This window comes from Scyliorhinus canicula, chromosome 2, assembly GCF_902713615.1.
Source record: "Scyliorhinus canicula chromosome 2, sScyCan1.1, whole genome shotgun sequence".
Lineage (NCBI taxonomy): Eukaryota > Metazoa > Chordata > Chondrichthyes > Carcharhiniformes > Scyliorhinidae > Scyliorhinus > Scyliorhinus canicula.
In genome coordinates this window covers 980,431-1,007,497 of record NC_052147.1, presented here as the reverse complement: position 1 = coordinate 1,007,497, position 27,067 = coordinate 980,431, and the positions used below count along the sequence as shown (strand labels likewise).

General features: G+C 53.4%; 1 protein-coding gene across 1 annotated transcript in view; it reads left to right on the top strand.

Annotated features, from left to right (window-relative positions):
- Positions 1–16,135: 16,135 nt before the first annotated feature.
- The window catches only part of LOC119962483 (feline leukemia virus subgroup C receptor-related protein 1-like), a 104,930-nt gene continuing 93,998 nt past the window's right edge, over positions 16,136–27,067 (top strand). The window contains exon 1 of the mRNA XM_038790427.1: positions 16,136–16,183. Coding sequence (XP_038646355.1) covers positions 16,136–16,183 — 48 coding nt within the window. The remainder of the gene's footprint in view (positions 16,184–27,067) is intronic.

Sequence of the window (27,067 nt, the reverse complement as noted above, 5' to 3'; positions counted from 1 at the left end):
CAGTATCCTGGGATGCATTCCATCAGGGCCAGGAGACTTGTCTACCTTTAGCCCCATTAGCTTTCCCATCACTACCTCCTTAGTGATAACAATCCTCTCAAGGTCCTCACCTGTCATAGCCTCATTTCTATCAGTCACTGGCATGTTATTTGTGTCTTCCACTGTGAAGACCGACCCAAAAAACCTGTTCAGTTCCTCAGCCATTTCCTCATTTCCCATTATTCAAACTCCCTTCTCATCCTCTAAAGGACCAATATTTACAATAGCCACTATTTTTTTGTATTATATATTTGTAGAAACTTTTACTATGTTTTCATATTCTGAGCAAGTTTACTCTCATAATCTATCTTACTCTTCTTTATAACTTCTTTATAAGATTTTCAAGTCCTCTAGTCTCCCACTAATCTTTGCCACTTTGTATGCTCTTTCCTTCAATTTGATACTCTCCCTTATTTCCTCAGATACCCACAATGGATTTTCCCTCTATAAATCGGTTCTGTCTCGCATTACATTGTCCCAAAGCTTTTCTATTAATTTACCCATTGACAGAGTTGCTCAGTTTACCGGGTGTGGTCTTTGTCTCGTTCCATTGAAATCAGCTTTACTGCAATATATCTTTGCCGCAATTTCATGTTTCTCACTTTCAAACAGTTTGAGTGCAACTAAATACATACATGCTCCAGTTCCATTATTGTATTTGTTGGATTTGGTTTCATTGTCACGTGTACCGAGGGACAGTGGGAAGTATTATTCTGCATACAGTCCAGACAGATCATTCGTCCATGAAAAACATGGGACAAACCTAAATACACAGGCACAGGTATCGGGTGAAGCATACGGAGTGTAGTACTACTCCGTAGAGAAGATGTGTGAAGAGATCAGTTCAGCCCATAAGAGGGTCGTTTAGGAGTCTGGTGACAGCGGGGAAGAAGCTGTTTTTGAATCTGTTCGTGCGTGTTCTCCGACTTCTGTATCTCCTGCCCGATGGAAGAAGTTGGAAGAGTGAGTAAGCCGTGTGGGAGGGGTCTTTGATTATGCTGCCCACTTTCCCCCGGCAGCGGAAGGTGTAGATGGAGTCAATGGATGGGAGGCAGGTTCGTTTGATGGACTGGGCTGTGTTCACGACTCTCTGAAGTTCCTTGCAGTCCTGGGCCGAGCAGTTGCCATACCAGGCTGTGATGCAGCCAGATAGGATGCTTTCTATGGTGCATCTGTAAAAGTTGGTGAGAGTTAGTGTGGACATGCCGAATTTCCTTAGTTTCCTGAGGAAGTATAGGCGCTGTTGTGCTTTCTTGGTGATAGCGTTGACGTGGGTGGAACAGGACATATTTTTGGTGATGTGCACCCCTAGGAATTTGAAACTGCTAACCATCTCCACCTCAGCCCCGTTGATGCTGACAGGGGTGTGTACAGTACTATGCTTCCTGAAGTCAACGACCAGCTCTTTAGTTTTGATGGCATTGAGGGAGAGATTGTTGTCGTTGCACCTCTCCACTAGGTTCTCTATCTCCCTCCTGTATTCTGACTCGTCGTTATTCGAGATCCAGCCCACTATGGTGTCATCAGCAAACTTATAGATGGAGTTACAGCCAAATTTTGCCACGCAGTCATGTGTGTACAGGGAGTATAGTAAGGGCTAAGTCACAGCCTTTTGGGGCCCCGGTATTGAGGACTATCGTGGAGGAGGTGTTACTGTTCATTCTTGCTGATTGTGGTCTGTGGGTCAGGAAGTCGAGGATCCAGTTGCAGAGCGAGGAGCCAAGTCCTGGGTTTTAGCCTTGTCATGTGACAGTACCTTTAAGAAATGGATGTTTAAGCAATGTACCTTTAAGAAATGCAGCAGCTCGCATTACTGAAGTGCTGTCAGAGGTCGGGGGTAGCTGAGTTGAGCTCACTTCTGCTTTTAGTTTCAGTTTGAGAGAGCAGCTGAAAAGTGCCTGGCTGGTTTGCTGTGAGCTGTTTGAAAGGAAAAGCCAGTTTTGAGGAAAAGAGCTTGGGTGTGTCTGTGTTTGCAGTGAGCTGGATCTGCTGTGATCTCTGCCAGGAAAGACTATCTCTGAATCATTTGGGTGATTTAAACTCATAATAGTAATGTCTTTAACCTGATGTGTTTCTGTTTAAAGGTCTTAAGTCTTTTGGAGGTTTGAAGGAACATTTTGAGGAATTATTTAGTGTTGTATTATTTTCGGGGTTATCTTTGAAGTAAGGGGTGTTAAGCGATCCAATATTTATTTAAAAGGTTAAGTTGAATTCATGGAATAAACATTGTTTTGTGTTTAAAAACCCACGTGTCCATAATTGTAATACCACACCTGGAGACCAAGCCGTGTGCTTCAAAAGCAACAATACATTAAAGGGAGACGTTGGTTGAACTCCATGATACATTTTGGGGATCTGAAAACGCCGCTCCAATAACAGGTTGTTTAACATGAGGCTGTTAACTAAACCCAACTCATTTCTTATTATTAAATTTAACAGTCCATTCACCCTTTGTTGGTTCGAGATGTATTGCTTTAGAGCACTATTTCAGATACACCCTAGCACTCAGATGTGCTACTCTGTTTAACCTAGTCTATATTATAATTGCCCAGTATAAAACACTCCTTTACACACTTGTCAGATCTCCACGTTTACACAAGCTATGATTCACAGCTTCTATCAAGTGAGCGATGCATAAACTCGCTGCTCTCAAATACAAATTTATTTCTTGCTTCATTTACTTCCCGCACTTCTTGCTTCTCCAGGTAAATTTCCATCTGTTCCCTTGGAAAATTTCTTCCTGAAACAGGTTGTTAGCCTGAGCGGTGTTTTGCTGCTGCTCTTACCGTTTGCCACGGAGATGTCGGGAGCAGGTTGCTCAGGTACTGGAATGGGACTCAAAACTGGAACCTCTGCTTCAGAGGAAGGGACTTTACCCCATTGCACCACAAATCCAGTAACGGCTGACAAGTTGAATTCTTGACTTGGTTTCATCCCCTTTGTCCCTTATACTCTGTCTGTTTGTATAAAGAGCACGGATTTGTTCAGTGTGGTTTGACTGTCCGTGTACAGTCTGTGATTAACCCATTGTGTATGCAATCTGTGAGCAGCTTGTCCATTCTCATGCTGGGGCTGGCCAGGAACATATTGCCACCATTGCCACACGGGGGCAAAGGTCTGTCGCCATATTTAAAGGGCACCCAGACAGCATTCACTCACAGCACGCCGGGAGCTTCAGTCTGGCTGGTGTTCACTCTCTATCCATCTGACTGTCCCATAGCAGTGAAGCCACCCTGGAGATTCACCAGCAGGAAAGTTGGGAGGTTTTATTTTCCGCAATGGCAAGAGGACTTCGATCTGACCATTACAGCCTGGATGGAGTGGGGTTAATAATAATAATCTTTATTATTCTCACAAGTAGGCTGACATTAACACTGCAATGAAGTTACTGTGAAAAGCCCCTAGTCGCCACATTCCGGCGCCTGTTCGGGTACACAGAGGGAGAATTCAGAATGTCCAATTCACCTAACAGCACGTCTTTTGGGACTTGTGGGAGGAAACCGGAGCACCCGGAGGAAACCAACGCAGACACGGGGAGAACATGCAGACTCCACACAGACAGTGACCCAAGCCGGGAATCGAACCTGGGACCCTGGCGCTGTGAAGCAACAGTGGTTAGCACCGTAAGTCCCTGAACAGAAATGGCCAGGAGGGCAGGAAGAAGCTGAGTGATCTGCAGCACTCCGCCAGGTGAAGTGGCCATGGCTATTGACTGTACAGTGTGAGTACACAGGGATGTCACAGCAGTGTGAGTTGCAGCATTCAGTGGCAGGTAGTATTTACATGGAATGTGTGGCAGGATATCCTGTTTGTTAATCACTTACTGGACCGGGCACACCAGCTGCCGTAGGCCCACACACCCATTGAGATGGCGATCAATCCTTCCGTCTTTCTGCTGGACAAAAGCATCCACAATAAAGACTAGTGATGGACAATACGGACGTTTGAGTCGTTACTCCAAATAAGGAGCAGGCCAGTGAAGTAGCTGAGGAGGGGCAGGGCTGTGCCTGTGCTGAGTGTGAGACAGAACTGCCCCTGGAAGCCAACGAGGGTTCCTGTGGCCTGAAGGTGTCAGCTCCCCTGCAGAGTAACACTTTGCTTTAATTTGGAATCTGATTAGACATCTGCTAAATCCTTCTCCATTCCAGGTACCAACAGGAAAAGTAAACCACCCACTGAACCAGCCCAAGCCCACCCCTCACAGGCTGCACCATCATGTCATTCACCCACACCCCGCACCAGGGCAGGTACAGCCGCATCAGTGGGTCCATGTTCTGGAGTTATCTCGGGATCACAAACTGATCCCTGTAGCACAGCGGTTATCACTGTTGCTTCACAGTGCCTGGGACCGGCCGGGTTCCCGCCGGTGTGGTTCCTCCCGGTGGGAGCTCAGCGTCACGGCTGCGGTGGTCGGCCTGGTGGGGGGCCCTGTCACCGGGGGGGGGGGGGGGGGGGGGGGCCTCCACCGCAGCCAGGCCCACAATCGGGGGCCATCAATCGGCGGGCACGCGCGATCTGGGGGGTTGGGGGGGGGGGGGGCGGCCTACCTTCCGCGCCAGCCCGCTGTGTGGGTCCGCCGTGTCACACGGTGGCCACTTCAATGCGTACGCGGTCCCACGGCCGGAGGTGCAGGTCCACATATCGGCAGCCGGAGCTGCGTGGAGAACTCCAGCACTGTGCTGGCTCCCTGTGGGCCACAGAATCGCTGGGCCAAGAGACCCGCTTAGGCCGCATGAAACACTCCGGCATCAACACTCCGGCATCAACACTCCGGCGTCAACACTCCGGCGTCAACACTCCGGCGTCAACACTCCGGCGTCAACACTCCGGCGTCAACACTCCGGCGTCAACACTCCGGCGTCAACACTCCGGCGTCAACACTCCGGCGTCAACACTCCGGCGTCAACACTCCGGCCTCAACACTCCGGCATCAACACTCCGGCGTCAACACTCCGGCGTCAACACTCCGGCGTCAACACTCCGGCATCAACACTCCGGCCTCAACACTCCGGCATCAACACTCCGGCATCAACACTCCGGCATCAACACTCCGGCATCAACACTCCGGCATCAACACTCCGGCATCAACACTCCGGCGTCAACACTCCGGCGTCAACACTCCGGCGTCAACACTCCGGCGTCAACACTCCGGCGTCAACACTCCGGCGTCAACACTCCGGCGTCAACACTCCGGCGTCAACACTCCGGCGTCAACACTCCGGCGTCAACACTCCGGCGTCAACACTCCGACGTCAACACTCCGGCGTCAACACTCCGGCGTCAACACTCCGGCGTCAACACTCCGGCATCAACACTCCGGCATCAACACTCCGGCATCAACACTCCGGCATCAACACTCCGGCATCAACACTCCGGCGTCAACACTCCGGCGTCAACACTCCGGCGTCAACACTCCGGCGTCAACACTCCGGCATCAACACTCCGGCATCAACACTCCGGCATCAACACTCCGGCGTCAACACTCCGGCGTCAACACTCCGGCATCAACACTCCGGCATCAACACTCCGGCATCAACACTCCGGCGTTTAGGCCGGCATCAACACTCCGGCATCAACACTCCGGCGTTTAGGCCGGCATCAACACTCCGGCATCAACACTCCGGCGTCAACACTCCGGCGTCAACACTCCGGCGTCAACACTCCGGCCCGGCATCAACACTCCGGCGTCAACACTCCGGCGTCAACACTCCGGCGTCAACACTCCGGCGTCAACACTCCGGCATCAACACTCCGGCATCAACACTCCGGCATCAACACTCCGGCGTCAACACTCCGGCGTCAACACTCCGGCATCAACACTCCGGCATCAACACTCCGGCATCAACACTCCGGCGTTTAGGCCGGCATCAACACTCCGGCATCAACACTCCGGCATCAACACTCCGGCATCAACACTCCGGCGTCAACACTCCGGCGTCAACACTCCGGCATCAACACTCCGGCGTCAACACTCCGGCGTCAACACTCCGGCGTCAACACTCCGGCGTCAACACTCCGGCGTCAACACTCCGGCGTCAACACTCCGGCGTCAACACTCCGGCGTCAACACTCCGGCATCAACACTCCGGCGTCAACACTCCGGCGTCAACACTCCGGCATCAACACTCCGGCGTCAACACTGCGGCGTCAACACTCCGGCATCAACACTGCGGCGTCAACACTGCGGCGTCAACACTCCGGCATCAACACTCCGGCATCAACACTCCGGCATCAACACTCCGGCGTCAACACTCCGGCGTCAACACTCCGGCGTTTAGGCCGGCATCAACACTCCGGCGTCAACACTCCGGCATCAACACTCCGGCATCAACACTCCGGCATCAACACTCCGGCATCAACACTCCGGCATCAACACTCCGGCATCAACACTCCGGCGTCAACACTCCGGCGTCAACACTCCGGCGTCAACACTCCGGCGTCAACACTCCGGCGTCAACACTCCGGCGTCAACACTCCGGCGTCAACACTCCGGCATCAACACTCCGGCGTCAACACTCCGGCATCAACACTCCGGCATCAACACTCCGGCATCAACACTCCGGCGTTTAGGCCGGCATCAACACTCCGGCATCAACACTCCGGCGTCAACACTCCGGCGTCAACACTCCGGCGTCAACACTCCGGCGTCAACACTCCGGCGTCAACACTCCGGCGTCAACACTCCGGCGTCAACACTCCGGCATCAACACTCCGGCTTCAACACTCCGGCATCAACACTCCGGCGTCAACACTCCGGCGTCAACACTCCGGCGTCAACACTCCGGCGTCAACACTCGGCGTCAACACTCCGGCGTCAACACTCCGCCGTCAACACTCCGGCGTCAACACTCCGGCGTCAACACTCCGGCGTCAACACTCCGGCGTCAACACTCCGGCATCAACACTCCGGCGTCAACACTCCGGCATCAACACTCCGGCATCAACACTCCGGCGTCAACACTGCGGCGTCAACACTCCGGCGTCAACACTCCGGCGTCAACACTCCGGCATCAACACTCCGGCATCAACACTCCGGCATCAACACTCCGGCGTTTAGGCCGGCATCAACACTCCGGCATCAACACTCCGGCGTCAACACTCCGGCGTCAACACTCCGGCGTCAACACTCCGGCGTCAACACTCCGGCGTCAACACTCCGGCGTCAACACTCCGGCGTCAACACTCCGGCGTCAACACTCCGGCATCAACACTCCGGCGTCAACACTCCGGCATCAACACTCCGGCATCAACACTCCGGCATCAACACTCCGGCTTCAACACTCCGGCATCAACACTCCGGCGTCAACACTCCGGCGTCAACACTCCGGCGTCAACACTCCGGCGTCAACACTCGGCGTCAACACTCCGGCGTCAACACTCCGCCGTCAACACTCCGGCGTCAACACTCCGGCGTCAACACTCCGGCGTCAACACTCCGGCGTCAACACTGCGGCGTCAACACTCCGGCATCAACACTCCGGCATCAACACTCCGGCGTCAACACTCCGGCGTCAACACTGCGGCGTCAACACTCCGGCATCAACACTCCGGCGTCAACACTCCGGCGTCAACACTCCGGCGTCAACACTCCGGCGTCAACACTCCGGCATCAACACTCCGGCGTCAACACTCCGGCGTCAACACTCCGGCGTCAACACTCCGGCGTCAACACTCCGGCGTCAACACTCCGGCGTCAACACTCCGGCGTCAACACTCCGGCGTCAACACTCCGGCGTCAACACTCCGGCGTCAACACTCCGGCATCAACACTCCGGCATCAACACTCCGGCATCAACACTCCGGCGTCAACACTCCGGCGTCAACACTCCGGCGTCAACACTCCGGCGTCAACACTCCGGCGTCAACACTCCGGCGTCAACACTCCGGCATCAACACTCCGGCGTCAACACTCCGGCGTCAACACTCCGGCATCAACACTCCGGCATCAACACTCCGGCGTCAACACTCCGGCGTTTAGGCCGGCATCAACACTCCGGCGTCAACACTCCGGCATCAACACTCCGGCATCAACACTCCGGCATCAACACTCCGGCGTCAACACTCCGGCGTCAACACTCCGGCGTCAACACTGCGGCGTCAACACTCCGGCGTCAACACTCCGGCATCAACACTCCGGCGTCAACACTCCGGCATCAACACTCCGGCATCAACACTCCGGCGTTTAGGCCGGCATCAACACTCCGGCATCAACACTCCGGCGTCAACACTCCGGCGTCAACACTCCGGCGTCAACACTCCGGCGTCAACACTCCGGCGTCAACACTCCGGCGTCAACACTCCGGCGTCAACACTCCGGCGTCAACACTCCGGCGTCAACACTCCGGCATCAACACTCCGGCATCAACACTCCGGCTTCAACACTCCGGCATCAACACTCCGGCGTCAACACTCCGGCGTCAACACTCCGGCGTCAACACTCCGGCGTCAACACTCGGCGTCAACACTCCGGCGTCAACACTCCGCCGTCAACACTCCGGCGTCAACACTCCGGCGTCAACACTCCGGCGTCAACACTCCGGCGTCAACACTCCGGCGTCAACACTCCGGCGTCAACACTCCGGCGTCAACACTCCGGCATCAACACTCCGGCGTCAACACTCCGGCGTCAACACTCCGGCGTCAACACTCCGGCGTCAACACTCCGGCGTCAACACTCCGGCGTCAACACTCCGGCATCAACACTCCGGCGTCAACACTCCGGCGTCAACACTCCGGCGTCAACACTCCGGCATCAACACTCCGGCGTCAACACTGCGGCGTCAACACTCCGGCGTCAACACTCCGGCGTCAACACTCCGGCATCAACACTCCGGCATCAACACTCCGGCATCAACACTCCGGCGTTTAGGCCGGCATCAACACTCCGGCATCAACACTCCGGCGTCAACACTCCGGCGTCAACACTCCGGCGTCAACACTCCGGCGTCAACACTCCGGCGTCAACACTCCGGCGTCAACACTCCGGCGTCAACACTCCGGCGTCAACACTCCGGCATCAACACTCCGGCTTCAACACTCCGGCATCAACACTCCGGCGTCAACACTCCGGCGTCAACACTCCGGCGTCAACACTCCGGCGTCAACACTCGGCGTCAACACTCCGGCGTCAACACTCCGCCGTCAACACTCCGGCGTCAACACTCCGGCGTCAACACTCCGGCGTCAACACTCCGGCGTCAACACTGCGGCGTCAACACTCCGGCATCAACACTCCGGCATCAACACTCCGGCGTCAACACTCCGGCGTCAACACTGCGGCGTCAACACTCCGGCATCAACACTCCGGCGTCAACACTCCGGCGTCAACACTCCGGCGTCAACACTCCGGCGTCAACACTCCGGCATCAACACTCCGGCGTCAACACTCCGGCGTCAACACTCCGGCATCAACACTCCGGCATCAACACTCCGGCATCAACACTCCGGCATCAACACTCCGGCATCAACACTCCGGCATCAACACTCCGGCATCAACACTCCGGCGTCAACACTCCGGCGTCAACACTCCGGCGTCAACACTCCGGCGTCAACACTCCGGCATCAACACTCCGGCATCAACACTCCGGCGTCAACACTCCGGCATCAACACTCCGGCATCAACACTCCGGCGTCAACACTCCGGCGTTTAGGCCGGCATCAACACTCCGGCGTCAACACTCCGGCATCAACACTCCGGCATCAACACTCCGGCATCAACACTCCGGCGTCAACACTCCGGCGTCAACACTCCGGCGTCAACACTGCGGCGTCAACACTCCGGCGTCAACACTCCGGCATCAACACTCCGGCGTCAACACTCCGGCGTCAACACTCCGGCGTCAACACTCCGGCGTCAACACTCCGGCGTCAACACTCCGGCGTCAACACTCCGGCGTCAACACTCCGGCGTCAACACTCCGGCGTCAACACTCCGGCGTCAACACTCCGGCATCAACACTCCGGCGTCAACACTCCGGCGTCAACACTCCGGCATCAACACTCCGGCATCAACACTCCGGCATCAACACTCCGGCATCAACACTCCGGCATCAACACTCCGGCGTTTAGGCCGGCATCAACACTCCGGCATCAACACTCCGGCGTCAACACTCCGGCATCAACACTCCGGCATCAACACTCCGGCGTCAACACTCCGGCATTTAGGCTGGCATCAACACTCCGGCATCAACACTCCGGCATCAACACTCCGGCATCAACACTCCGGCATCAATACTCCGGCATCAACACTCCGGCATCAACACTCCGGCGTCAACACTCCGGCGTCAACACTCCGGCGTCAACACTGCGGCGTCAACACACCGGCATCAACACTCCGGCGTCAACACTCCGGCGTCAACACTCCGGCGTCAACACTCCGGCGTCAACACTCCGGCGTCAACACTCCGGCGTCAACACTCCGGCGTCAACACTCCGGCGTCAACACTCCGGCGTCAACACTCCGGCGTCAACACTCCGGCGTCAACACTCGACGTCAACACTCGGCGTCAACACTCGGCGTCAACACTCCGGCGTCAACACTCCGGCGTCAACACTCCGGCGTCAACACTCCGGCGTCAACACTCCGGCGTCAACACTCCGGCGTCAACACTCCGGCGTCAACACTCCGGCATCAACACTCCGGCATCAACACTCCGGCATCAACACTCCGGCATCAACACTCCGGCATCAACACTCCGGCGTTTAGGCCGGCATCAACACTCCGGCATCAACACTTAGCCGCCGCTTTGAAGAATCGAGCCCGTGCTGTTAGGTGAATTGGACATTCTGAATTCTCCCTCTGTGACCCGAACAGGCGCCGGAATGTGGCGACTAGGGGATTTTCACAGTAACTTCATTGCAGCGTTAATGTCAGCCTACTTGTGACAAGAAAGATTATAAATAATTTCAAGTTTAATTTATATTTGTATTTTATGTTGAAAAATGTGGAACATGGTTCTAATTTCAATTAGAATTCATTATGAGCTGATACTGGGAAATCCGATGGCCCTGTTTGTAGAAAATGTTTTTTTGATGAGGTTTTGCAACCCTTTATTTGAAGATATGGGTTACAAAGGGGTTAGTGGTTTCGTGTATTTCGGCAAAAAAACATAAAATAGACAAATCTGTGCTTTTGCCTGTCAACAGTTTGAGATTGAAAGATCAGCCATGATGGTGATGAATGGCAGAGCAGGCTCGAAGGGCCAAAAGGCTCCTCCTGCTCCTATCTTGAATGTATCTATGTATCTATGTCAGGGGTCCAGGGAGATACAGAGAAAGACAGAATGGCAGATCAGTCAGTGTGTGCGTCCCAGAGAATTAAGGCAGACAGTTCAAACTGTCTGGTAAGAAATCCTACAAGACTTCTGGGGTAAGGGAACTCGTGTGGTTGCTCTAAAGTTGAAGTATGAGTGAGTTTGGATTGTGATTTTTGGGTGTCTCAGGAAAGATGTAAACGGGAAAATGCATCTAGTGAATGCTCAGAACGTAGCTGCAAGAAAATTGTTTGCAACTGAGCCGGCCCAAGCAAGAAACCTTGGTGTTGAGATAGTGGTAAATCTTCACTGGGCTTTTGTGTCTGTAAGGGTATTGCTGACATAAAAGGGACAATGTGAGTTTGAACCATCATCTGGTGTTTGCAGTGAAATATTTCCAGCCTTTTTATCTAGTGTAATGTGTTGTTTCTTTGTCTTGTTTAATGACTGTTTTATTCTGTGTGTTAACAGTATGCTGGCAGACTCTTGTGAATTTGTTCAGCAACTTGACATCCGTGATTTCTAAAAGAAAACAAAGTTAGGGCTGGATTCTCCGTTTCAGCAGCTAAGTGGCGGCTCGAACGGTGAATCCACGGAACGTTTACTCAAATAGAATCGGCATCAACCACTCACCAATTCAGGAACTGGTGAGGAGCTAACAGCCGGTGAAATATCTGGCTCCCGCGCCGAAAATGGCCTCCAACGTACCTCCTGTGGCGTCGGGAACTCGGCCCATCGCAGGCGGAGCACCGTGGGGGCCCCGGAGAATACCGGGTCGGGTCCGCTAATGACATGCAAACGGTGTTTACTGTACCTGCGTTCCGTAACATATTGACGTCGCTGTCGAGGATCTATCAGGCCAGGTTTCACTCTGGGATCTAATTAGCCCAGATTAACATCAGATGGGAACATAATGAAGTAAAGAGGCAATGGGCATGTTCGCCTTGACTGCACTGCTGTCTGGTTAGAAAGGTGTGTGTGCAGGTAACAGAAGCCTTTTGCAGAGCTGAGATGGAGACTTGTTTGGCTTGCATTCTTCCTTATCAGGTGTGGCAGTACACATCGCAGAAAGGGTGTACAACAAAACTGGACATCATTGAAGGAGCAGAGAATTCGGCGATTAATATGGAGCGGTCATCCGGGGTTTACTGTGCGGAGCGGCCGCCCCGGGTTTACTGTACGGAGCGGCCGCCCCGGGTTTACTGTACGGAGCGGCCGCCCCGGGTTTACTGTACGGAGCGGCCGCCCCGGGTTTACTGTACGGAGCGGCCGCCCCGGGTTTACCGTACGGAGCGGCCGCCCCGGGTTTACTGTACGGAGCGGCCGCCCCGGGTTTACCGTACGGAGCGGCCGCCCCGGGTTTACTGTACGGAGCGGCCGCCCCGGGTTTACCGTACGGAGCGGCCGCCCCGGGTTTACTGTACGGAGCGGCCGCCCCGGGTTTACTGTACGGAGCGGCCGCCCCGGGTTTACCGTACGGGGCGGCCGCCCCGGGTTTACTGTACGGAGCGGCCGCCCCGGGTTTACCGTACGGAGCGGCCGCCCCGGGTTTACCGTACGGAGCGGCCGCCCCGGGTTTACTGTACGGAGCGGCCGCCCCGGGTTTACTGTACGGAGCGGCCGCCCCGGGTTTACTGTGCGGAGCGGCCGCCCCGGGTTTACTGTACGGAGCGGCCGCCCCGGGTTTACTGTACGGAGCGGCCGCCCCGGGTTTACTGTACGGAGCGGCCGTCCCGGGTTTACTGTACGGAGCGGCCGCCCCGGGTTTACTGTACGGAGCGGCCGTCCCGGGTTTACTGTACGGAGCGGCCGCCCCGGGTTTACTGTACGGAGCGGCCGCCCCGGGTTTACTGTGCGGAGCGGCCGCCCCGGGTTTACCGTACGGAGCGGCCGCCCCGGGTTTACTGTACGGAGCGGCCGCCCCGGGTTTACTGTACGGAGCGGCCGTCCCGGGTTTACTGTACGGAGCGGCCGCCCCGGGTTTACTGTACGGAGCGGCCGCCCCGGGTTTACTGTACGGAGCGGCCGTCCCGGGTTTACCGTACAGAGCGGCCGCCCCGGGTTTACCGTACGGAGCGGCCGCCCCGGGTTTACCGTACAGAGCGGCCGCCCCGGGTTTACCGTACGGAGCGGCCGCCCCGGGTTTACTGTACGGAGCGGCCGCCCCGGGTTTACCGTACGGAGCGGCCGCCCCGGGTTTACTGTATGGAGCGGCCGCCCCGGGTTTACCGTACGGAGCGGCCGCCCCGGGTTTACTGTACGGAGCGGCCGCCCCGGGTTTACTGTACGGAGCGGCCGCCCCGGGTTTACCGTACGGAGCGGCCGCCCCGGGTTTACTGTACGGAGCGGCCGCCCCGGGTTTACCGTACGGAGCGGCCGTCCCGGGTTTACTGTATGGAGCGGCCGCCCCGGGTTTACCGTACGGAGCGGCCGCCCCGGGTTTACTGTATGGAGCGGCCGCCCCGGGTTTACCGTACGGAGCGGCCGCCCCGGGTTTACCGTACGGAGCGGCCGCCCCGGGTTTACCGTACGGAGCGGCCGCCCCGGGTTTACTGTACGGAGCGGCCGTCCCGGGTTTACCGTACGGGGCGGCCGCCCCGGGTTTACTGTACGGAGCGGCCGCCCCGGGTTTACTGTACGGAGCGGCCGTCCCGGGTTTACTGTACGGAGCGGCCGTCCCGGGTTTACCGTACGGTGCGGCCGCCCCGGGTTTACTGTACGGAGCGGCCGCCCCGGGTTTACTGTACGGAGCGGCCGTCCCGGGTTTACTGTACGGAGCGGCCGTCCCGGGTTTGCGGTACGGAGCGGCCGCCCCGTGTTTACCGTACGGAGCGGCCGCCCCGGGTTTACCGTACGGAGCGGCCGCCCCGGGTTTACCGTACGGAGCGGCCGCCCCGGGTTTACTGTACGGAGCGGCCGCCCCGGGTTTACCGTACGGAGCGGCCGCCCCGGGTTTACCGTACGGAGCGGCCGCCCCGGGTTTACCGTACGGAGCGGCCGCCCCGGGTTTACCGTACGGAGCGGCCGCCCCGTGTTTACCGTACGGAGCGGCCGCCCCGGGTTTACCGTACGGAGCGGCCGCCCCGGGTTTACCGTACGGAGCGGCCGCCCCGGGTTTACTGTACGGAGCGGCCGTCCCGGGTTTACCGTACGGAGCGGCCATCCCGGGTTTACTGTACGGAGCGGCCGCCCCGGGTTTACCGTACGGAGCGGCCGTCCCGGGTTTACCGTACGGAGCGGCCACCCCGGGGTTTACTGTACGGAGCGGCCGTCCCGGGTTTACTGTACGGAGCGGCCGTCCCGGGGTTTACTGTACGGAGCGGCCGCCCCGGGGTTTACTGTACGGAGCGGCCACCCCGGGGTTTACTGTACGGAGCGGCCGCCCCGGGTTTACTGTACGGAGCGGCCGCCCCGGGTTTACTGTACGGAGCGGCCGTCCCGGGTTTGCGGTATGGAATGACCATCCCATGTAGGAAACAGTCTTCCCGGGTTAGTGCCCGATGGAGCGATCGCAATCATGTTCCTATGTTGCTCCTCCCTGTGGACGCCGTGGTCTTGCCTGAAAGCTCTCTGCCGTTTGGAGCTGCTTTGAGGATGTACCCCTGCCGAGGTTAGACTTCATTGGCCCTGCAATTGCCGTCTGTACAGACTGTGAGGGGGTGGGCTGGGAAAAATCCCAATGCTACTTCCAGATTCCCGAGGTTTGGGGAGAATGAGGCCTTTGCCAGGATTCGTGGTCCAGTTTGGGACCTGTGAAGATCACGCAGCAGCAGGACAGATGTTCAGTACTGCATTTTAATTCAGCCATTCTAAACCAGGGAATATTTGAGTAAATATAACGGGCCGGATTCTCCGTCCCGTTTCCCGGTGCAGGGCGCCCCCCCCCCCCCCCCCCCCCGCCGGCAGCCGGATTCTCCGTCCCGGATGCCCCGTTTCCCGGTGCAGGGCGCCCCCCCCCCCCCCCCCCCCCCCCCCCCGCCGGCAGCCGGATTCTCCGTCCCACCAGATGGCAAATGGGGCTTCCCTTTGTGGCTACCCCCACCCCATCAGTAAACGCGCGGGGTTGGGTGCGATGCCAACAGAGTGGAGGATCCCGCCCATGGAGAATCCCGCAGGATGTCTGTTACCATAAAGCTGCTGCCATTTTCCAATCAGCAGAGGATGGAAAACCTGATGGTGAAGGAAATGGCTTGGCAGCTGCCTGCAATCTGTTTGCTCCCGGATTGCCACGAGCCTGTCTACTGCATTGTTCTTTAAAAAGGCCTCTGCATGAAGCCAATCAACATTCTGGGTCTTGGTAGCCGACCCATTGACCATCCTCATCGCTATCTCAGTACCTCCTCAATGCCTCCATCACACAAGACATCCCCTCTGCAGTGCAAGGTTATGTAAGGCTGAGCACACAGTGATGATCCAGAACATTCTTTTTGATTTGATTTGATTTATTATTGTCAGATGTATTAGTATACAGTGAAGTATTGTTTCTTGCATGCTGTACAGACATTGCATACCGTACATAGGGAAGGGAGGAGAGACTGCAGAATATAATGTTACAGTTATAGCAAGGTGTAGGGAAAAGATCAATAATAACATTGTTAAAGAGTTTAAAAGAGTTAGAATGAAGTTTAAGAAGCATGGAATGAGAGTAAAAGACAGAGATAGAGGATATGCTGGACACAGATCTCCGGCGCTATCTTGGAATTTGCAGGTGACTATCGGTCAGCCCTGCCTCAGTTCAAACACCTGAACCTTATCTTTAGGAAGCCCGTTGTCTGCTGAATTGTGGAGTTGGTGGAGGTGTGGGCCACAATGTCCTCTCATCAGCAGCTTTCTGCAGAATGCGAATGACGCCATGCTCAGAACCAGGAATCACCTGTGCCACCTGGGACTGGGTAAGAATGTCGGATTTGTGAAAGTTTTCTGGTAACAAAGCACAAACATGTCAGGTTTGTCTGCTGTAAGTATCAGCTACACATTCACAGAATCATACAGAACGGCAAAGGCCCTTCAGCCCATCGAGTCTGCACCAGTCCAAAACAACTACCTAACTATTCTAATCCCATTTCCCAGCCTTGGCCCAGAGCCGTGTCTGCCCTGGGATCACAATGACACATCTCAATACTTCTTAATGTTCTGAGGGTCTCTGCCTCCAACCCCCTTTCAGGCAGCGAGTTCCAGACTCCCACCACCCTCTGGGTGGAAAGGTTTTCCCTCACATCCCCTCTAAACCTCCTGCCCCTCACCTTAAATCTGTTCCCCCTGGTCATTAATCCCTCCACCAAGGAGATAAATTGCTTCCTGTCTACTCTATCTCTGCCCCTCATAATTTTATACATCTCAGTCCTGTCCTCCCTCAGTCTCCTCTGCTCCAAGGAAAACAACCTCAGTCGATCCAACCTCTCTTTATAACTAACACTCTCCGGCCCAGGCAACATCCTGGTAAATCTCCTCTGCACCCTTTCCCAGTGCTATCACATCCAAAGTGGAAACCTTCCCTATTGGTGAATGTGAGTACTGCCAGGGAACCTTCTGGGCCACGTGTGCAGTCAAGCAGGAAACCTGGTTTTTCTGCAAAACACACCAGAATCCAGACAACTCTACCGAACAGGGGGCGGGCGGAGAATCGCCGGCGGGGGGGGGTGCGATTCACGCAATGCCGCTCCAACGCCGGTCTGCCGATTCTCCGATGACCAGAGAATTGGAGCTGGCGCGGTCGGCACTGCGCCGGTCAGGAGCCGTTGAAAGCGCCCCCCCCCCCCCCCCCGGCGATTCTCCCCGTGTGATGGGTCGAGCGCCCGCCGAGTTAGGTCGAGTCCCGCCGCCGCCGTTCTCGTGTGGTCCTACCCGGCGGGACCTCGGCGTTCATGTTGCGGGTGGCGGCCTGGTTGGGGGGGGGGAGGGGGGCCTCCACGGTGGCCTGGCCCGCGATCGGGGCCATACCGATCGGCGGGCAGGCTTATCCCCGTGGGGTCCTATGTTCCTCCGCGTCGGGCCCCTGTAGCTCTCCGCCATGTTGCGTGGGGCCGGCGCAGAGAAAGTAACTAGCGCGTATAGCGTAGTGGGGAACATGCCCCGTCTACATCAATGGGAACAAAGTAGAAAGGGTCGAGAGCTTCAAGTTTTTAGGTGTACAGATCACCAACAACCTCGCCAATGGCGAGCTGCCTCTGCCGCCGGGGGGGCGGGGGGGGGGGGGGGCCCAGCCCAGCCCAGCCCAGCCCAGCCCAGCCCAGCCATTCAATTTGTTCAAGGTTGAGTTTGACAGATTTCGGTTCAACAAATGAAGGGTTATGGGTGTTAGACTGGGAGGTGAATTCAAGACACAATCAGACCAGACACAATCTTCTCAAATGGCGGATCGAGGGGCTGAATGGCCATCTCCTTCTCCAATTCCTCTGTTCAGTGTGTGGTGATATACATCACTGTAAATACACAAGGGGTTAATGTAAATACACTACAACTAAGTAAACACTAGTGGGAGCACCAGAGACATACAGCTAATGAACACTTAGAATAGGACACGACCAATGGGCAGTCAAGACACCCAGAGGTGACACTACCACAAGGGGGTATTTACACAACCCATATACAAGGACAGGGCCCACATGCTCTGTCCCTTTCCATAGGCGACACTTAGAGAGTAGGACAGGGGCAGATCAGAAGCATCACACTCACCACGTGGCTTAGAGCAGACTGGTTAGTTAGACTGAGTTACTATAGCAAGATTAGCAGGAGAGTCAAACTCATAGATAACTGTGCTAATGGTTCAATAAATCACATTGAACTTACTTCAAAGTCTGGAGTATATTTTGGTCAAAGCTGCATCGAGTTGCAGCCTGTGTTATCCCAGAGTACATAACACAACATCGTGTACCCTGCTGAAATGATTGGTTTCTGTGCTTCTTTGTTCTCCAACTCATCTGGGTTTACCTTGTTATCAGTGACAACAATCCTGTTCTGAACCTCGCTATGGAATGTGAACAGAGTTCCGATGCTGCTCCCCTTCCCTGTCACTATCTCTGACTCACACCCGGAGCACAGGTTTCAGATGCAGCTACGCGCTGCAGATGTGTTTGTGTGGGACAGTCTCAATATCTACAAACTGGTATATTCTGCAGCCGAAGCTGTTTTGCCCGATCTTCGCCTCGATTATTTATAATATTTGTTAAGCTCAAACCATTGGGTGTCTATACTTTGGGGAATCAAAGACATAAAAGGAATGTGATTAAGTTTATCAGACAATGAAGGGACTACAGTTTTTTGTGGCGACTAATTAAATGACAGAGCAAGGGGAGGCAGTGGCATAGTGGGGTTGTCACTGGGCTACTAATCCAGAGACCCAGGGTAATGTTTAGAATTTAGAACAGTACAGCACAGAACAGGCCCTTCGGCCCTCGATGTTGTGCCGAGCAATGATCACCCTTCTCAAACTCACGTATCCACCCTATACCCGTAACCCAACAACTCCCCCTTAACCTTACTTTTTAGAACACTACAGGCAATTTAGCATGTTCTGAGGAACAGGTTCAAATCCCACCAGGCAGACGGTGAAATTTGAATTCAGTAATAAAATCTGGAATTAAAAGTCTAACAATGGCCATGAAACCATCGCTGAATGTGGTAAAAACCCATCTGGTTCATTAATGTCCTTTGGGGAAGGAAATCTGCCGTCCTTACCTGTGACTCTGATCTACATGTGACTCCAGACCCACAGCGATGTGGTTGACTCTGAAATGCCCTCGGGGATGGGCAGTAAATGCCCCTGGGGGATGGGCAGTAAATGCCCCTGGGGGATGGGCAGTAAATGCCCCTCGGGGATGGGCAGTAAATGCCCCTGGGGGATGGGCAGTAAATGCCCCTCGGGGATGGGCAGTAAATGCCCCTGGGGGTTGGGCAGTAAATGCCCCTGGGGGATGGGCAGTAAATGCCCCTCGGGGATGGGCAGTAAATGCCCCTGGGGGTTGGGCAGTAAGTGCCCCTCGGGGATGGGCCTCGGGGATGGGCAGTAAATGCCCCTGGGGGATGGGCAGTAAATGCCCCTCGGGGATGGGCAGTAAATGCCCCTGGGGGATGGGCAGTAAATGCCCCTGGGGGACGGGCAGTAAATGCCCCTCGGGGACGGGCAGTAAATGCCCCTCGGGGATGGGCAGTAAATGCCCCTGGGGGATGGGCAGTAAATGCCCCTCGGGGATGGGTCTGGGGGATGGGCAGTAAATGCTCCTGGGGGATGGGTCTGGGGGATGGGCAGTAAATGCCCCTCGGGGATGGGCAGTAAATGCCCCTGGGGGATGGGCCTGGGGGATGGGCAGTAAATGCCCCTCGGGGATGGGTCTGGGGGATGGGCAGTAAATGCTGATCCAGCGAAACCCACATCCCACAAAGCCAACAAAGAAAAAAACACAGTTTTCACAGGTAATACAGAAATAATCTAATTTATATAAATAAAATATTAAATAATATATTGTATCTATATAAATCGAGATAACTATTCCCATAACTAATCTAGGCTGTATGTTCTGATGTTCTACCAGGGAATAGTGTTCCCGTGTCACAGGTGGGTCAACACTGAATTCCTTCCAGTTCTGGTTGGAGATGAATTAACTTGGGTTACAGTGATCTCTGGAACCACTTTCAGTAACGTAAGGGGGAGAAGAGGAATTTTCCCTGTAATTGCCCACGCTGTTATCTGTCTCCAGGTGGGGTGGCAGTCTCTCTGTTGTAAACCACTAAGTTACAACCCTGGATGGACCAGTAAATCTTGTTTGTATGTTTGTCTCCCGTTCGGCATTTGTGGAATGCAACTGTGCGAATTAGCTGTTACTGCGCCCACATAAACACACTGACTGTATTTATTGAGCAGCATCAACACAACATGTTACAGGTACACATTCTTTTTGAAGTTTCTGCAGGGCTGCAAAGACACAGAGCAAAGGGAATGCTCTGTGAGTGGGATGTACTAGAGTCAGTTATTGAATGGGGAGAGTAGAGGAGTGATTTTCTCCATGCGTCTGCGCTGCCATACTTCACTCACCACTGCAAACTCCTAATTACTAACATTGGGGACTTGTGCCGAAATAGGAGCGAGGAGTGAAGACCATTCGGCCCCTCGAGCCTGCTCCACCATTCAATAAGATCACAGTAAGAAGTTTTGCAACACCAGGTTAAAGTCCAACATGTTTGTTTCAAACACGAGCTTTCGGAGCACTGCTCCTTCCTCAGGTCATCTGACATGGTCTTAACTCCACTTTCCTGTCTCCTCCATACAATTGCGGTGCAGAAGGAGATCATTTGGCCCCTCGAGCCTGCACCGGCCCTTGGAAAGAGCACCCTACTTAAGTTCAAATCTCAACCCCATCCCCACAACCACCTCACCTTTTTGGACACTAAGGGCAATTTAGCATGGCCAATCCACACAACCTGCACAACTTCGGACCCTTGACTCCCTTGTGAATCAAAAATCTGCCCAACTCAGCCTTGCATATATATTCAGTGACCTAGTCGGATCCTAACCACTCGCTGTGTGAATCAGCCTCCACCACACTCACAGACAGTACATTCCAGATCCTAACCACTCGCTGTGTGACTCTGTCTCCACCACACTCACAGACAGTACATTCCAGATCCTAACCACTCGCTGTGTGAATCTGCCTCCACCACACTCACAGACAGTACATTCCAGATCCTAACCACTCGCTGTGTGAATCTGCCTCCACCACACTCACAGACAGTACATTCCAGATCCTAACCACTCGCTGTGTGAATCTGTTTCCACCACACTCACAGACAGTACATTCCAGACCCTAACCACTCGCTGTGTGAATCTGCCTCCACCACACTCACAGACAGTACATTCCGGATCCTAACCACTCGCTGTGTGAATCTGTCCCCCTCACTCACAGACAGTGCATTCCAGATCCTAACCACTCGCTGTGTGAATCTGTCTCCACCACACTCACATACAGTACATTCCAGACCCTAACCACTCGCTGTGTGAATCTGCCTCCACCACACTCACAGACAGTATATTCCAGATCCTAACCACTCGCTGTGTGAATCAGCCTCCACCACACTCACAGACAGTACATTCCAGATCCTAACCACGCGCTGTGTGACTCTGTCTCCACCACACTCACAGACAGTACATTCCAGACCCTAACCACTCACTGTGTGAATCTGCCTCCACCACACTCACAGACAGTACATTCCAGATCCTAACCACTCGCTGTGTGAATCAGCCTCCACCACACTCACAGACAGTACATTCCAGACCCTAACCACTTGCTGTGTGAATCTGCCTCCACCACACTCACAGACAGTACATTCCAGATCCTAACCACTCACTGTGTGAATCTGTCTCCACCACACTCACAGACAGTACATTCCGGATCCTAACCACTCGCTGTGTGAATCTGCCTCCACCACACTCTCAGACAGTACATTCCAGACCCTAACCACTCGCTGTGTGAATCTGTCTCTCACTCTCAGACAGTACATTCCAGATCCTAACCACTCGCTGTGTGAATCTGTCTCCACCACACTCACAGACAGTACATTCCAGACCCTAACCACTCGCTGTGTGAATCTGCCTCCACCACACTCACAGACAGTACATTCCAGACCCTAACCACTCGCTGTGTGAATCTGCCTCCACCACACTCACAGACAGTACATTCCAGACCCTAACCACTCGCTGTGTGAATCTGCCTCCACCACACTCACAGACAGTACATTCCAGATCCTAACCACTCGCTGTGTGAATCTGTCTCCACCACACTCTCAGACAGTACATTCCAGATCCTAACCACTCGCTGTGTGAATCTGTCTCCACCACACTCACAGACAGTACATTCCAGATCCTAACCACTCGCTGTGTGAATCTGCCTCCACCACACTCACAGACAGTACATTCCAGACCCTAACCACTCGCTGTGTGAAAAACAATTCTCACATCACATTTACTTTTACTTTTTTTCTAGAGGGACACCCCAATCCTCCAACACTGAGGGGTCCCCCTCCCCACCACAACCACGCGGGCAACAGGGTTACCCAACCCCCTGCCCCCCATCCTCGCTTGCATTGAGGCACAAAGGCCCCCCCCGCCAAGATTAAATTTATTCCATGATGTACGAGGTAGATATTCTTCCAAATCATTGGCCTCTAGAACAGCTGCTAACTGTTCCTAATTCACGTCAATTTTTAATTTCATATGAATGTTAAAACCCCCACAGTCTGGAAAACAATCTTCCTGCTTTAACTCCAATACTCTTCCTTCTCTTTATCACTGCCATTTCTTTACCTTTATTTTTTTGATTTTATTTTCTCGATTTCATCTTTTTCAATATTTTGCTTTGGTGAAAGTTTCCTGTTTCCAATTGTTACTTTGCCATTGTAAGCGGAGTGACCTCAGTGAAGATGGAATACAGCAAACTTGCAGCAAACTGGGGTTGGAGATTGTGACGGGAAAATACAAGTTAACCTTTCTTCAGACATTGGCAGACATGCTGTGGGCATCCAGTCTGTAAAATTCTTATTAATTTAACCTCATCATCAACATTCTGGGTGTCTGAATGTTAACTGTGACCCAAGTCCAACTCTGTAGTTACTGATCCACTGTTTTCAGATCTTTCCTAATGATAAACTAGTGAGTTCCAGCTCAGTGACCCCTATCAATGTTCACAAGCAGTTAGAATCATGGGATGGTGACATTCACACAACATTAAGTGTGCGGTTCAAGATAATCGACAATTACAAGGTTGTAATTCTTCACCAGCAGTTCTCGTTTCCCCACTAAACTTCCCTCCTTTTCTCCTGAAGGTTTTGATTGAGTTGGGGTCCATGGCAGACTAGGGGCGCGATTCTCCCAAAGGGAGACAAAGTGCCGACGCCGGAGTAAAAACCGGAGTGTTTCACTCCGGCGTTGGAGGCCGCTCCTCGCCCCCTATTCTCCCACCCCCGGGGGGCTAGGAGCGGCGGCGCGTCACTCTCGCACCCCGGGCCTTGGTGCCAGCGTCAAAGCGACTCCGCCTGAATGACGCGGCCGGCGGTGCCTAAATGACGTCACCGTCCTCCCCTCCGCCGCCCCGCAAGACATGGAGGATTGATCTTGCGGGGCAGCAGAGGGAAAAGAGTGCGTCTTTCAGAAACGCTGGCCCGATGATCAGTGGGCACCGATCGCGGGCCAGACCCCTCCTGAGCACCCCCCCCCCCTGGTGCTGGATTCTCCCTCCGTCCCCCACAGGTCCCACACGCAGCGTTCGCGCGCTGTTCACGCCGGCAGCGACCAGGTGTGGTTGGCGTCGGCGTGAACCGGTCGGATTAGGCACGAAGCTTGACCCATGCGGGCCGGAGAATCGCCGCTCGACCGGAACGGCGATTCACCGAGCGGCCTGTCGGAAAACGCGACATGCCGTTTTGGGGGGGGGGGGGGGGGAATCGCGTGCGGGTGCCAGGGCGGCGTGGCGTGAATCGCCCGGCACTCCCGCGATTCTCCCACCCGGCGTGGGGGTCGGAGAATCGCGCCCAACGTGTGTGGAGCTGAATTCACTTTGCCCTTGTTTAACGTCCACATTTCTGTTTTTTAGCAAGGCCAATTGGATAGTGTAGGGAGCTGAAACGCTGCTGTTCTTTACCATTACACGCGAAGCTAAACCATCGCCACTGCTGATATATCTAACCTAGCTGGGGAGGTTCAAGAACATTGATCCTGGGACTGTTTTGAGGAGCTCTTTTCTAACTCACAAATGCAATTTATACAGTGGATGGGGGAATATCGGTGAAGTTTATACGGTGGATGGGGGAATATCGGTGAAGTTTATACGGTGGATGGGGAATATCGGTGAAGTTTATACGGTGGATGGGGGAATATCGGTGAAGTTTATATGGTGGATGGGGAATATCGGTGAAGTGTGGATCGGGGAATATCGGTGAAGTTTATATGGTGGATGGGGAATATCGGTGAAGTTTATATGGTGGATGGGGGAATATCGGTGAAGTTTATACGGTGGATGGGGAATATCGGTGAGTTTATACGGTGGATGGGGAATATCGGTGAAGTTTATACGGTGGATGGGGAATATCGGTGAAGTTTATACGGTGGATGGGGAATATCGGTGAGTTTATACGGTGGATGGGGAATATCGGTGAAGTTTATACGGTGGATGGGGAATATCGGTGAAGTTTATACGGTGGATGGGGAATATCGGTGAAGTTTATACGGTGGATGGGGAATATCGGTGAGTTTATACGGTGGATGGGGAATATCGGTGAAGTTTATACGGCGGATGGGGAATATCGGTGAAGTTTATATGGTGGATGGGGAATATCGGTGAAGTTTATATGGTGGATGGGGAATATCGGTGAAGTTTATATGGTGGATCGGGGAATATCGGTGAAGTTTATACGGTGGATGGGGAATATCGGTGAAGTTTATACGGTGAATGGGGAATATCAGTGAAGTTTATACGGTGGATGGGGAATATCGGTGAAGTTTATACGGTGGATGGGGAATATCAGTGAAGTTTATACGGTGGATGGGGAATATCGGTGAAGTTTATACGGTGGATGGGGAATATCGGTGAAGTTTATATGGTGGATGGGGAATATCGGTGAAGTTTATATGGTGGATGGGGAATATCGGTGAAGTTTATATGGTGGATCGGGGAATATCGGTGAAGTTTATACGGTGGATGGGGAATATCGGTGAAGTTTATACGGTGAATGGGGAATATCAGTGAAGTTTATACGGTGGATGGGGAATATCGGTGAAGTTTATACGGTGGATGGGGAATATCAGTGAAGTTTATACGGTGGATGGGGAATATCGGTGAAGTTTATATGGTGGATGGGGAATATCGGTGAAGTTTATATGGTGGATCGGGGAATATCGGTGAGTTTATACGGTGGATGGGGAATATCGGTGAAGTTTATATGGTGGATGGGGAATATCGGTGAAGTTTATACGGTGAATGGGGAATATCGGTGAAGTTTATATGGTGGATGGGGAATATCGGTGAAGTTTATATGGTGGATGGGGGAATATCGGTGAAGTTTATATGGTGGATGGGGAATATCGGTGAAGTTTATACGGTGCATCGGGGAATATCGGTGAAGTTTATATGGCGGATGGGGAATATCGGTGAAGTTTATGTGGTGGATGGGGAATATCGGTGAAGTTTATATGGTGGATCGGGGAATATCGGTGAAGTTTATACGGTGAATGGGGAATATCGGTGAAGTTTATACGGTGGATGGGGAATATCGGTGAAGTTTATACGGTGGATGGGGAATATCGGTGAAGTTTATATGGTGGATGGGGAATATCGGTGAAGTTTATATGGTGGATGGGGAATATCGGTGAAGTTTATACGGTGGGTGGGGAATATCGGTGAAGTTTATATGGCGGATGGGGAATATCGGTGAAGTTTATATGGTGGATGGGGGAATATCGGTGAAGTTTATATGGAGGATGGGGAATATCGGTGAAGTTTATATGGCGGATGGGGAATATCGGTGAAGTTTATGTGGTGGATGGGGAATATCGGTGAAGTTTATACGGTGAATGGGGAATATCGGTGAAGTTTATATGGTGGATGGGGGAATATCGGTGAAGTTTATATGGTGGATGGGGAATATCGGTGAAGTTTATATGGTGGATGGGGAATATCGGTGAAGTTTATATGGTGGATGGGGGAATATCGGTGAAGTTTATATGGCGGATGGGGAATATCGGTGAAGTTTATGTGGTGGATGGGGAATATCGGTGAAGTTTATACGGTGGATGGGGAATATCGGTGAAGTTTATACGGTGCATCGGGGAATATCGGTGAAGTTTATACGGTGGATGGGGAATATCGGTGAAGTTTATATGGTGGATGGGGAATATCGGTGAAGTTTATACGGTGGATGGGGAATATCGGTGAAGTTTATATGGTGGATGGGGAATATCGGTGAAGTTTATATGGTGGATGGGGAATATCGGTGAAGTTTATACGGTGCATCGGGGAATATCGGTGAAGTTTATACGGTGGATGGGGAATATCGGTGAAGTTTATATGGTGGATGGGGAATATCGGTGAAGTTTATACGGTGGATGGGGAATATCGGTGAAGTTTATACGGTGGATGGGGAATATCGGTGAAGTTTATATGGTGGATGGGGAATATCGGTGAAGTTTATATGGTGGATGGGGGAATATCGGTGAAGTTTATATGGTGGATGGGGAATATCGGTGAAGTTTATATGGTGGATGGGGGAATATCGGTGAAGTTTATATGGTGGATGGGGAATATCGGTGAAGTTTATATGGTGGATCGGGGAATATCGGTGAAGTTTATATGGTGGATGGGGAATATCGGTGAAGTTTATATGGTGGATGGGGGAATATCGGTGAAGTTTATATGGCGGATGGGGAATATCGGTGAAGTTTATGTGGTGGATGGGGAATATCGGTGAAGTTTATACGGTGGATCGGGGAATATCGGTGAGTTTATACTGTGCATCGGGGAATATCGGTGAAGTTTATACGGTGGATGGGGGAATATCGGTGAAGTTTATATGGTGGATGGGGAATATCGGTGAGTTTATATGGTGGATGGGGAATATCGGTGAAGTTTATACGGTGGGTGGGGAATATCGGTGAAGTTTATACTGTGCATCGGGGAATATCGGTGAAGTTTATATGGTGGATGGGGAATATCGGTGAAGTTTATATGGTGGATGGGGAATATCGGTGAGTTTATACGGTGGATGGGGAATATCGGTGAAGTTTATATGGTGGA